Source organism: Nesoenas mayeri (assembly GCF_963082525.1).
Source record: "Nesoenas mayeri genome assembly, chromosome: 4".
In the NCBI taxonomy this organism is placed as follows: domain Eukaryota; kingdom Metazoa; phylum Chordata; class Aves; order Columbiformes; family Columbidae; genus Nesoenas; species Nesoenas mayeri.
Window position 1 is genome coordinate 43713869 of NC_137540.1, and position 13714 is coordinate 43727582.

The window sequence follows — 13714 nt, forward strand, 5'->3', positions numbered from 1 at the left end:
TAGCTCTGCAGACACTTGTTGTAATTCACAACCTACAAGAAGAAATTTACATATAGGTCTTCGTAAATGTTATTTTTAGGTATGTTTAACAGGGCCCTGTTTAGTTTTTCAACAGAAGCATGGGTAATAAATCCACTGGAACTCATTTCAATTGGTTACAATAGACTAACCCTCTCTCACAAAACATTTCTACAAGAGGAGACAAGGTTCCTCCTACTCACCAGACAGTCATCAGAGAACTCATCCACCATGTTTAAAATTGCCTCCTCTGTATGACTTTTGAAACTGCATTTTCCATGTCTCAATCACCACTCTTATTAACTGATGTTGTTAACATAATGTTTTAAAGCAGTTTCAACTCCCGGTGGTAAAGCAGATGGGAAAAGAAATAGGGAAAGCAGTATTTTGAGAAAAAGGGATGTAAATAAAGTTTAAATTAATTTGTAAAAGCTATCAGATCCTAAACAAATAATACACGATACAAATTAGGAAACAGTATTTAATTTAAGTTAAAAAACCCCAAATGCCTCTGGAAGTGAACATCAATTTGCTAACATGGTTTATGCTACACAGCTGAAAGAGTTTCAAGTTTTGCTTTGCAAGCACCCTATGGTCATTTACTGTTCTGTCTTCCTCTGATCTTAATAAGACTGCCACGAGCTGAAACATCAATAACAATGTTTTACAATTTTGTAAAAACCTGCTTCACAAAATTTGGAGTCAAGAGATAAATTTACATTTTGTTAATATATTTTAGCTAAAAGCTTAGAATTAATCAGTATTCGGCTTCAGAAGTTAAATTTCTCCAGTACCACAAATCTAGGTTTCCACACAGATTAAATCTGGTACACACGCAGCACAGAGCAAACCCAATCTATGGCCAAAAAGAGGAAAGCAGACTACTCAGAATGTAGACTTCCTTTTGCACTGATTTTTATCACCCAAAATATGCCTCAACAGCTCCTCCCTTTGGGAGCTGCAGAAAAAGTTTTGCAAGACTGGTCCCTTCGTCACTCAGCTGCAGGGTCAGTAATACAAAATTCATTTTGAAACAGCTTCCAGGTTGATACAATTGCAACATAAAAAAAGTTATTTAAGGAAAAAAAAAAAAGTAGAAAAAATGCAATGGCTGTTTCCCACAGTTTATGCCCTAAGCCATAAAAACAGTTTAGGTTGGTTTGTAACCTAAATTTAAGAACTCGGGTTAAGAAGAAATGTATGACTATGCTACTATCACATTACCATTATTAGTAAACATAACACATTCTGAATCTTCTTCCTATTGGCAAAGATATGAAACCAAACTATTTACAGTAACTGTTTCTTTTCTCTGCCCCTTCAAGAAAGTGAAATGTAGCACCAAATAGTTCTGGTAAGTGATCTGACCTTTCTTCAGTCTCTTCTTCCTAAGTTTCCAAGCTACTAGAGCACTACTTTCAAATTTGCCAGTGCTTCAGCTACTCAAGTTTGCATTTCTAACATAGCCAAATTATGTTTTACTTCTAATAACAGACATATCTAACTTTGAGACAGTTCATTATGCCACACACAGCAGTGAACAGTAATTCAGATTTAAAAGTGATATTCCATAAAAACATTGTGTATAAATTACAGATAAAATATTAACCGAAAAATTACAACGTGAAATTCTTTTAGCAAGGGAAGTAAAATTCTTTGGTGAGCATAGAGACAATGCACGGAATCTGTTTCTTTGCATTAAAATCCTGCCGAGTTGAGCAAGACTCATATTCTGCCACTCTGCGATTTACACGAGTTAAAATCTGCATGAGTTCAAGCTTTCTTGCATGTTCCTTCAGCATTTTACACAGTGACTGAATAAACCAGGAGCCTTCAGCTGAATTCCTCCAGGAGTAATAGCCTGTGGAAGAGAGAGACACCAAATCGATCAGACAGAGCTGCTGCTGATAGAGGACAGCACAGATTATGGGAACAATGCATTGTTTTCAGTAGCAATGTTTAAACTACAAACTCAAAACCACTAATGAAAGTAGTTTAGATTTGATAATCTCCCCAAATGCCAACTGGAAAGATTTTTCTAATCCTCTCATTTGTTCTAATCTAAGAAAACCTTAAGTAGGTAGAAAATCAAAAGGCAGGAAAACTATCTCCTGCTGCAACAGTCTTAGGTACTAATCATTTACTTTATAGAATATGCACATACGAAGAAGAGGTGACAGTACAGATGAAGACAAGACGCAAAATGGATTTCAGAGTCACTATCTTCAGGACTACATGCATGAAGACTGGAGCCTATTTCTGCTGGCTGATAATGTAAAGTGCACGCTACGGGCTCTGCCACTGCTAATTTTGCTTAGGAACACAATCAAAATAGAGGTGACAGCCAAATAACATGCTGGCATCTATCACCACTTCTGTACATGCATCTGCAGATATCAGATTGTTCTGTTCTCTCAGAACTAACAATACTTTTTATTTCCTGCTGTAAAATATTTGCAGAACTCAGATTAACTGAATTTACAGCAAACGAACACTTGAGGGTTTGCAACTGAGAAAGGTGTGTATTCAGGGTTGTTTGTTTTTTGTTTTGTGGGAACTAAGAGTAGCAATTACCTCAAAAGGAAATCAAACCAGGGAGACAAAAAGATCGAGGGAACAAAATTCGTATTTCCATGAAACAGAACAAATGAAGTTGTCAGCTACTGACTGGACACAACTGCAAATTGTCACTTATGGTATCAATACAAGCTGATACATCATTTCAGAAACAAACATTTCTTTGCCAGTCTCTCACCTGGAGCTGTAGAATACGCATAGAGGAAGTCTGCTTCTACCGGTATTTTTTGACACATTGTTTCTTCTGATCCACTGTCCGCCTCAATACCTGAATCTAATTCTGTCCCTCTACAAGCCTATTGATGGAAAGAAGAATGGAAAATAAAATAAAAAATGAGAAACAAAGGCAGCAATCATGATCAGAATACTGTTGTTGTTTTTTTTCAAGTTTTAAGACAGCAACATCTCAATTAAAAAAACCTACAAAAATAACAAGAATTTATGTGTCACGTTTCCATTAGACTCAGAAGAAAAGTAAGTAGCATTTATTTAAATTAACTACACGGTTTACTTAAGACAGATATTAATTCAAAATTGCATTCAGAAACTCACTGAACTATTGGCTAGTGTTCAGAAAGATTTGGCCTTACCTTAATTGTATGGATTAAGTAATCTCAGCTGCCTACCTAACAGGGCAGACTGTGCCACTTCTAGGCCTGAAGAGAATCTTATTCTGAAAGTAATGCCATTTAAATCAATTTTAGAAACTGTTTTGCACTAATAATATGAAACATTTTTTTAAAGTATACAGCTGGTTTGATGATCATTGTTTAGCTGTACATCACCTGAATGAAAAAGAGCTTGGGTTTTCCTGCTAAACTTCTGCACCTGTCACCTCTGAAAAGGCTTGTTAGTGCTTTCAGTTCAAGAGGGCCATCTGTACCATAGATTAATCCTTCATCACCATGGCTCAGCAACACGCAAACAAAGCTGCTTCGCTTGCTGTGATCTTCTTCAGAAACTTGAAAGAAAAAAAGAAAACTATCTTAACTTCCTGCCTTCCCTAAAAGCTTTGAACATTTGATGCTTCCTATGTGACAGAAGTCTTTAAGAACTAATTCACATGTTTGGAAACCTCCAGAAAGTTTTTGCTTCTGAACAAAAGGAGTCAGCCTACTTTACTTCAGGAGGTTGGACACAGAAAACCCCAAATTAAAGGCCAACCATACCTGTCCTAACAATCAGCCACAGAACCGGGCCAGGAACACCACGAGGAGACAAAGCGGGGTGTTCTGACAGTGTCTCAAAGCCTGAACAGGACACCTTGCTCATGCAGTAATGGTCAGTCTCATGAGCTGGGATCACACTGATGGGGAGTTCTGAGTTTTGAGAAAGGATGAGGAAGTCTGACCTCTCCAGTGAGGCTTCAGCTACTTGGATTACATGGGAACTGAATGCAGTATGAAAGTTGCTGCTGCTGCAGGGACCTAGGTACTAGCATTACTCCGTCTCTCTCACTCTTGTCCTGTAGCAAGGTCCAGAAAAAATTATCAAGCCTCTGAATTTTGTATTTAAAGACATATAGGCTTGATATCAAGTGTTTGCAGGTTTACAGGATTTTTTCCATCTTGTGGTATGCAAAGAGCATAGAACAGATATTCTTTGAAATACTAAATATACAAATATGGTTTAAAAGAAGGATCCAAAAAGAATTCTGAGTGGTAAACTCACGAAGATGCAAGAGTTTGTAGATTAAAACTATAACAGTCCTAAAAGCTGAAGTGTTCTGTTTAGACCTTGCCAAAACATTTAATTTCTATTCCGGAAAAACTGAACTATTTAGATTTTTCTAAAGAGATGCACACTAAGGCATTTCTATAATCTAGGGACAAGCCCTGCATCTAGAAGTCAAGAAGGGCTATTTTTCGGGAATCTCTAGTTAGGCTGCAGTCTGTAGTTTATGCCATCTATTTTGGAGGCCTTACAGAACAGGTACAATAGAAGCCTTGAGTCAGAGAATCTGACTTTCCACTTTCAGCTACAGGCTGCAACTATACTAATAGATTAACCATACTTGGGAGCATTCTCTGACATAAACATTAACTGGTACTAAAGAACCTACATCTATGATAGCAAACACATTTAAAAACAACCAGTAAACCAAAACAGGATTGCTGCAGGCTAACTGGCTGTTGGGAACAATCCCTGAAACACTTTTACTGTTGTAACTGTGACCTGGAACAGCCTGGGAGAGTGCTAGTAGGCATAAGTCACAGTCATGGCAGAAAACCTCCCAAAGGCTAATTAGAACAGACCATATTCCAGGGCTACAGATAGCCCCAGGCACCCTTTAATTTACTGGCCCAGAGGTAGCCAAGTTCAAACAAAGCAGGGCTAACACCAACAGCAGCACAAAGCTCTTACTTGACAGAAGAGTGTTTTGTTTCACAAGTCAAACAAAACACGAGCCGTTTCACTAAAAGAGTAATTCAGTCCACTCACTTGCAGTTCTGGTCCCTGGATCAGAACCCCTCTTGGGCCAAATCACTAAATATATAGTACAGAACCCCACTACACAATTAAGCAGGTTTCTTTCCAACTCACAGAGCTTCAGTGATCCCAGGTTCAGAATATAAATCAGTCTGCATTTAAGTTTCGGCCTTTTTTCCAGCCTTCTTTAGAAGATGAGGAAGGCTATGGAGACAACAGTCATGGCACAAAAGATGGAGAGACAGCAAAGATGAATAAACATAAAAACTATGAAGTACATGTCATCCTTAGCAATAAACAATCAGTAGGTGTGAAATATCACCTAAAAGAACCACAGAAGAAGAGATTTGAGGGATAGAGATGTATTTGGAAACACGGGTTGATTTAATACACACACTGAATGTATTATTACTTACCATTTTTCAATAGTTTAAAAATGTCCGCACATGAAAGATCATTGTTAATCTTTATTTTATATCCCAACTTCATAAAAACTTCTCTGACACTTGCAGCATCTGCATCTGTACCCGACCGTGGTAACATCCCTATACACAGGAGAAATGTATTATATTTTATATGATATAGATAGCATGGTCTGACTGAGACAAATTATTTTCTCACTTATACCTGTGTAAGTCTGGAATATTATTCCATTTTTCCAGATCCATTCTAACAGAAAAAGCATTGCACTGTTATACATGAACATCATCTCCTTTCCTCTGTACCTATGTCGTAGATTTGTCTATTACTCATTTTTATAACTACCTTTCTATAGAAAGACAAAGAAAAGGATTTTCTTTACAAAACCAAAATCATGACTAAAAGGTAAGGCAGACTTGTACTGCCCATCAATTTTATCCCCATTGCTGCTGTACTGTCATGTGTTTGCTGTATGCATATTTGGAAGAACACACAGAAATGAATCGTACCCATTTAACTTTAGACTGCAATCGAAATAAGTCTGCATATTTAATTTTGAAGAATAATACATGTCACTAATTCATCTGAATCAAGGAAAAAACTTAAAAATTTGAAAGCGGTACCGGTCTGTCTGTGGAAGTTCTTATTGTTTATTATTACACATTGCCCCATCTCTGGATAATCCATTCTGTAACTGTAGTCTGGCAGAATTCCAGAGTCCATAGACTTGCTGGCAGGTAGGTTCTTTCTGTATAGAAATGAGACAAACTTTAAGTGTCAATTTCTGATCTCTCTTCTCTACTTTCAAAATAGTAATAAAACAAGGTTATTTTAGCAAAACCAATGAAAATGATGAGGTTTGCTACTTGTTCCATAAAAGTTCCTTCAGCAAGTCTGCTGATGGCACCAAGCTGAGTGGTGTAGCTGATGATCTACAGAAAAAGGAGGACATCTGGAGGGACCTTGACAGGCTAAAGGCAGGCCTGTGGGAAGCTCATAAAGTTCAACAAGGCCAAGTGCAAAGTCCTGCTCTTGGGTCACGGCAATTCCAAACACAAATACAGGCTGGGTGGAGAATGGATTGAGAGCAGCCCTGAGGAGAAGGACTTTGAGGTATTGTCAGATGAAAAACTGAATATAAGGCTAGGTTGGACAGGGCTTTGAGAAACCAAATCTAGTGCAAAGTGTCCCTGCCCAAGGCAGGGGGCTTGGAACTCTATGATCTTCCAACCCAAACCATTCTATGATTCTAAGTTATGTCTGTAAAGTCAGATGGTAGATCTGATTTAAGACTAGTGAAAACTGTACTTTCCGGAGATTAAAATAAATAAAACCGCTTGTATAGTTATGCTCCCAAATAAAAGCTTTGTTTCAAGTTTGGCAAAATGTGCACATACACAAATAATTAAAAATTAAAAAGAAAAATAGTCATTTGTATTTGTAATAACCTTAAAATGTATAGAATCAAGGAAGACTGTCTAAAATGATAATGCCTCTGCAAAGGAGAACATAAAAATAGTTTAAGGAAACCAATAATTACATCAACAAGTAATCAGTTGGGGTTTTTTACTATTATCTTTTGAAAGCTAAGTACCTGGAGATCAGATCAGCTCTGAGAGTGTAAATCTATTCTGGATTCTAACCAAAAGTCGCGTTGCCATTGGATTTTCACAAGTAAACATTAAAAAACCTAGAAAATTACCAAGACTCTATATGCAGGCATAATTCTGCCTTTACATGCACACCAGCTACACCACCACTCATGATTCTGAAACCGCTGAAAGCTTTACTCAGTCAATATATGCTGAATTTGGTATGGATTTTCTCATTTAAGCATATGGGAAAGTGGTTACAAGACTGGGGCCCACTACCATATTGTATTCTACAAACAAAAGGTCTGTAATTCTCTTAAATTTAACTTTCATTAAAATATTAAAAAGAACAACTTCAAAAACAAATGAAGTTCCTGGAGAGACCGTAACTGATGACAGCGCTACACCATCTTAACAACTAGCTGGCACTAGGAAGAACAGGCCTGTGCTTCCTCTCTTCCACCCCGTAAGCTCCCCTTGCACTTGCGCTTCTGCACATGTAACTCCGCAACAGGTCAGCTCAAGCAGCTGAATCAACTGCCACAGGTTCAGGAGAGCTCTAGGAGCAGTTAAAGGTAACGGGTGAACATTTAGCCCAGGGTGAGACAGGAAAGCCTCTTTGGAAGAACAGCTAAGCACCCGATAATACTGTTAAGCCAAGCCTAACTGCACCTCAGGTGTTTTGCTTTTTAGTTACTTGTACATACACATGGCCTATTCTGTCAGAGACTTTATATTTTCAAAGTTAGTATAACAACTCTAACCTTTGTTTATGATTATTACAAATTATCGTAATTGAATATTTTCCTTTTAGCATTATTTCTTCTGGGGCTCTCATCTCCTGTTACAGCACATGATTCCTCAAGACTTAAACTGAAGGCTCAAACCAAAAGGACCTCACTTACCCTTTGAAACCAGGAATAGATTTCGCATCTGCCAGATCTTGCCCCGAATGGGGTCCATCTCCTGTATCCGCCATTATGACACCCAATTATCAGCTTGAAAACATAATAAACCAAAATATATTACAGTTAATTTTCATATGAAATAATATCTTCAGATTGCATAATTTTTGTTAAGCCGCCTTAAAACCTTACACAACCAGAGAGCAATTTTAAATTTATAGAGAAACCAGGAATGCTAAAAGGGGTTATTCACGCAAAATAACTTTAGCTTAGGTGTATTAGTGGGTAAAAAATAGCATTTCTGAGTAAACCCTACATATCTTATATTTGAAAGAAGAACATGAAATATTTCTCTAAATTATTGCATTCTAAAACAGTTCTGGGAAAAACAGCCTGCAGATCCCTGTGACCCAATGATCAAAAATGCCTCCAAAAAGCAGGATAAGAGACAAACAAATTGAAAACAATCATTATAATATTTTAATGTTCCTACATGTATTAGTAACATTTTAGTCTTATGAATATTGTGCCATATATAGATCCTTCTATTTCAGTAAGACAGAAATTGAGGTCCAAAACCAAGCAACAGAAGTTATGGGATGTGTGCAAAGGCTAATACAGAAGACTAGATTTTGTGTCATGGTATTTTGAGAAACAAACATTTTTTTCTGCATTCCATTTCAAATGAAACAACACTGCAGCCAGTCCTAATTCGTGTATGTGAAGGTAACTGCAATATAAATAACAGAAAACAACTGCAATATAACTTTCAATAGTTGATGAAATTAACTCTATGCTGTAAGCTGCTATTAGAACATAGGACAAGAAATTATGAATGACATGCTAAGTCAGAAATTTAAAAGCAATAGACCTCCCTCTCAGTTACTCTGTGCATACTCACAGAGCACATTACCACAAGTTACCTTTAACTCACAATTCTGAAAAGGATTAAGCATCATGAAGTTAAATTGCCAGATAGGACAAAGGAATAAATGCTTAGACCTCAAGAAACAAACAAGGCACTATAAGGCAAGAATTTGAAAGAAACTTGCTTAGCAGATATGGTAAATACAGATGTATAAATAACCAGACTAAGTAGTCAGATTTACCGGTCAGATATGATGAAGATGCTTATTTAAGGTTTAGGTTCTCTGCTGGAAAACTATATTTGTCATCTTACACCATCATATTACTATTAAACTGTTTCTTAATTTCATATCTACACACCAGCTAGTATACCATTAACATCCATTTTCTGTGGTAACCATCACTGACACACCAGAAACACTACTCTGGGTATATAACCCTCCTTCTTTCCTTGTTTCTTGAAAGACATTTACTTACATTTTTAGCGACTTCAGAAGATTTTCAGGGTTACTCCGAATATTATTTCTTTGTATCTTGGAGCACCAATGTAATTAAGAAACCTTCCTGCTCACAAAATTATTCCAGACTTCAGGACTGTATCACATGAATTAGCATCACACAGGATATTTCCTGAAAACCAAATCCCAAAAGTATCAAATAAACTCAGTATCTTAGAAATGAGATTTCTAAAATAAATTATTGCTTTATAATTTAGAAATTTACTTTAAAGACAGTATCATGAGGCAGGAACTACACCTACAATGCTGAACTCACCTGCTTAGCACCATGATCTGGATTAATTCATCCTAACTTCTAAGTCTAATCCCTTCAAAGTTCCCTATAAGAAGAGACAAGCGCTTCCAAAGGGTAACTCAAGTACCTAAGACCTGTGGCACAACAGTGATCCAACCGTATGCCCTCTCGCTGGGCAGGGAGCATCAGCGCTGACAACAAAATCTAGTCTGGAGGGACTACTGGTGTGTCCACCCAGTTGTAACTGAAAAGCAGATCCCAGACCCCTGGGAAGAGGAAAAAATGGATTTCATTGACAAGAATGCTACAAATTCCTCTGCTCCAGCCTAAAGGAGTTTCTATGCCTCTTTCAACACTGTCCCCACCACAACTATCCTTCACTGGTTCCCAGCTTTCCTGAGCTCTCAGCCTGACATTTTTGAACAAAACTTTATTTTGTAGGAAAACATTAACCAGACTGACCCCCAGTTCTGATGCAACCCATGCTGTTCCTTCTTCAGGAGAAGCACTATGTGCAGCAGCACAACCCAAACCCTTCACTGTGGCTGGGATTAACAGGAGAAACAGGGAAAAGGTTAACTTTCTTCCTTGTTTGTTCTTTGTCTGTCAACAGTAATTAAAAGCCACACCATATAAAAAAGCAGAGTATCACGTACCAACTCCATTATCAAAACTAGTCAGCAGGTGTACTGAGAGCAATGTGGCCACGTCCACATGACATTCAGCTTCTGCTAAATGCCCAGGTTTTGATCCCAGCTCTCTGGCACTGGGAAGATCTGCAGGGCTCGTGCAGCAAGTACCTGAATTAGCCAGTGTACACCTACATGAGCTGTGGTCACCTCCTGTCTACCATATGAGCCAGCCTGGGCTACCAATAACTACTTAAAGACTCTGGTAAACTATACGGAAAGCTAACAAACCACTCTCTGCCCAATAGATGGGACCTTGGAACCATTAGGGAGGGTAAGTGGGTCATGCAGCTGCCTTGGGTTCATGTCAGGTGTGCTCCAACCAAACTGTTGCATCCCATTAGGGACCAGTTTTGGTAAATTGGTAGGAATAACACTGGTGAACAGCAGCAGACTTAAGTGGGCAAATTGGAGACCTAACAGACTAGACCACTGAATGCTTCTTATAACATGAATGTTAAAGCACGCTGCAAACAGTAAAAAGTACCTTCAACATTTAAGTGACCTTAAATTAAGACTTACCTCCTTGACCTTTTGCAACCTTAAAACTGCTTTCCTTGATCCAATGCCAAAGAAAGAATGAAATTTGAAGAAGCAGCTAGTAAAACCTATGATTACAATGAGCAACAGTACTTTGCTTCTGAAAAATGTAAAATACATTTTGTAATACCATAAAAATATTTCTTACTAAAGCTTTTCAAACCTAGCTCACAACCTACACTCTCAATTGTTTAATGAAGTGTTAGGGCCAACTGCATTCTACTGCATCACGAGTGGAGCTTGTCTGAGAGTCTTTACAGAAGCTAGAGAGACAGTGAAGAAAAATGGAGTATAATACGCTAGGTATTTAAAACACACATGCTTTATCTTCAGAGTAGAATCTGTAACTCACCTTTAATTTCCATCAATTTTTGAGCACCTTAATGCACCAAGGCACCTGCACTTCCTTAAAGATCAAAAGACATGCACAAAGAGATACCTGTTTTGTTGCTAGGCACTCAAGCACACGTTTTCATCAGCAGTATGTTTTCTGCTTTAAAGCACCCGTCAGGGTAACAGCAACGCTCTCTAGAGAACAGCGCTGATTCTAACAGGCTAAGAATTGCCTCATCTTAGTTTAGGTAATGCAATGATGTCATGTTCTGTCAAGCAGAATACATATTTCCCTGTAGAGAATGATCTCATGCTGTTAGGGATAGGGGAAACAAAATCAGGACAATCCATCAAGAATTTAATTTTAAAATGTTATTCTGCTCCTTGATATTATTTTCTCTGAAAGCTTAGGTAAAGTGAGTTTACAAATGTAAGGAAACTTAAAAAAAACGAGTAGCTGAAATGAGCAACGGCATTTTTCTAAGCTAGCAGAATATATTCTGTAAATTTTAGGAAGCTTATTTTAAAACATTTTATCTGAAAAAAATATGATTTTTTTTTAAAAAACCCTATAAGACAGAAATAGCAGATATAAAAAAAGATGCTACAATGATGTTTACAGGTACTAAGTAGTAAAAAATGAAGTGGTTCAAAAAGGTCCAAAACTATGCCCAGCAAGCTACCAAAAATGACCAAATTGTCTCTATATAGCAACAGAAGTAATAATATATTTTGCCTTACATAAATGTCGTTGTTCCAATGCTTTCATTTTGATAGGAAAATTATAAATAAACCAGCCTGAACTTACTTATTCTACCTGGATCTAATGAAAACAGATTCACATAATTACATATCACCACTGCCATAAGAACCATCAGGTTCTTTTTACAGCAGTGTTTATTTGAATTGTGGACCAACAAGACAAAACAATGATAGTGACAAAAATAGTACCAAAGCTTCTCGGGCAGGGAAGGAAGCAAATAACTTAAATGTCTCTAGTTACCAACTGTATCTTGAAATATGCAAACCACAGGAGACAACACATGTTCAGTATGAGTCAGCTGCTACAAAGCAATAATTGTAGCAGTATTAAAATACATGTCCAAAACAGAGACCAGTATCCTAAAACATGTCTTTAAAGGTTAGAAAAGGGCAGTGTTCCACCTCACATGACTGCAAGAGAAAACGTCAAGCATTCAAGGAAGGTATTTTAACATACATTAAATATATACATGGCACATTGTGATACTAATACAGACATGTAAATTAAGAGTTTTTCATTCTACAATGTATAATTATAACTAATAATTATCTGATTAATAACAGCATGAAATAGAAAAACTGACTGTATGAAAAAACTAAAAAACCTGAAATATACCGCTACGTTTTCTGTCTGGCATTACCTCCCTATTAAATACTGCTACTACTGATGGAAGCATGCCAATACTGTGAGGGCCCTTCACATTACTTCTGGTCTGGATGTGGCTGTTGGAAAACACTGACACCAGGCCAGCACTCTGATCTCCCCAAAGCAAACAGACTTTTAGTTAGTCAGCATTAATCTGCAAAATCAGCAAGAACTGAAATTATTCTGAGGGTAGATGGAACCCTTGCTTGTTAATTCAACTGAACCTATTAGCCACATCACCACTGCAATAGATTACCAGCCCTACCCTTCAACCCGGCGAGCGACAGGACACAGGAGCCGCCGGGCGAGGTCTCCTCGCCGCTAGGAGCATTCAGCCGCAGCGCACGGAGCGGCTCAAGCGTGCCTGCCCCCAGAACGACACAGCTCCGTGTCCGCACCGTGTCCCCCCGACGGCGCCCCCCGGCTCCCGCACACCCGCCCTTTATCAGCAGAACCCTTTCTAGATGCGGTTTAACCCGCCGTCTCCAAAGCTTTATTTTGGTAGATGCAAATACTGATTTTCACCCTGTGCTTTCCTGTTCGTTAACAGCCTATCAGAGGGACGCGAAAAAGCCAATTAAAGTTAAAGCTGTTCTCCCCGCCGGCTCGCTTTGTGTTCAGGCATCTTCCCTACAAAAACAGGTTTAAATGAACAAATTCCCTGCCTTAAGCTTCTGCAAAACAAATAACTGAGGCCCCTTGCTCTCCCTCGGGGGGGGGGGAGCACCGCGGCCGGTCTCCTCCCGCCGTGCCCGGGAGCAAACCCCCCCACAACGTGCCGCCCCACCGGAGCCCCGCGGGCAGCCAGGGCGGCGGGAAGGCGGCTCTCTGAGCCGGTCCCGGCCCGGGTGTGCGGAGACTGCCGCTCCTCTCAGCCCGCTCCCTGCGGGAGAGTCTGTGCGGCCAGCCCCGCCGGAACGAAGCCCACGGGAGCCGGAGTGCCACGACCAGGCCCCGGGCGGGCGCCACCCCGCCCCCCACCGCTTTGTTCGGCCAAACTCCGCGCCCGGTGCCGCCACCGCCACCCACCGGCTGTGCCCTCTGCCCGCTCCGCCGCGCTGCGCTGCCACCAGCCACCCTGCCCTGGGGCTCGGCTCTGTACGGCGCGGAGGAAGCGCCGCCGCTCTACGCCGTCCGTCTGTGCTCCTCCGGCTCCTCCCCGCGCCGGGCGGAGCAGCCCGC

At 39.5% G+C, this 13714-nt stretch overlaps 1 protein-coding gene across 1 annotated transcript; it reads right to left on the reverse strand.

Annotated features, from left to right (window-relative positions):
* Positions 1-491: 491 nt before the first annotated feature.
* On the reverse strand, positions 492-13707 carry CASP3 (caspase 3). Its single transcript, XM_080344525.1, has 8 exons — positions 13562-13707; positions 9287-9439; positions 7943-8035; positions 6069-6193; positions 5442-5570; positions 3381-3556; positions 2774-2891; positions 492-1879 (listed from the first exon to the last, which is right to left on the reverse strand). Exons 3-8 carry the CDS (start codon positions 8014-8016, stop codon positions 1653-1655), a joined length of 849 nt encoding a protein of 282 aa, XP_080200651.1. The 5' UTR covers positions 8017-8035; positions 9287-9439; positions 13562-13707; the 3' UTR covers positions 492-1652.
* Between the last annotated feature and the right edge of the window lie 7 nt (positions 13708-13714).

Coding starts and splice junctions, on each gene's coding strand:
- CASP3 (XM_080344525.1), bottom strand. CDS start 8,016: ATGGCGGATACAGGAGATGGACCCCATTCGGGGCAAGATCTGGCAGAT. Junction 5,571..6,068: donor GAACTTCCACAGACAGACCG/GTACCGCTTTCA, acceptor TCCTGTGTATAG/GGATGTTACCACGGTCGGGT. Junction 3,557..5,441: donor TTTTAAACTATTGAAAAATG/GTAAGTAATAAT, acceptor TTTTCTTTCAAG/TTTCTGAAGAAGATCACAGC.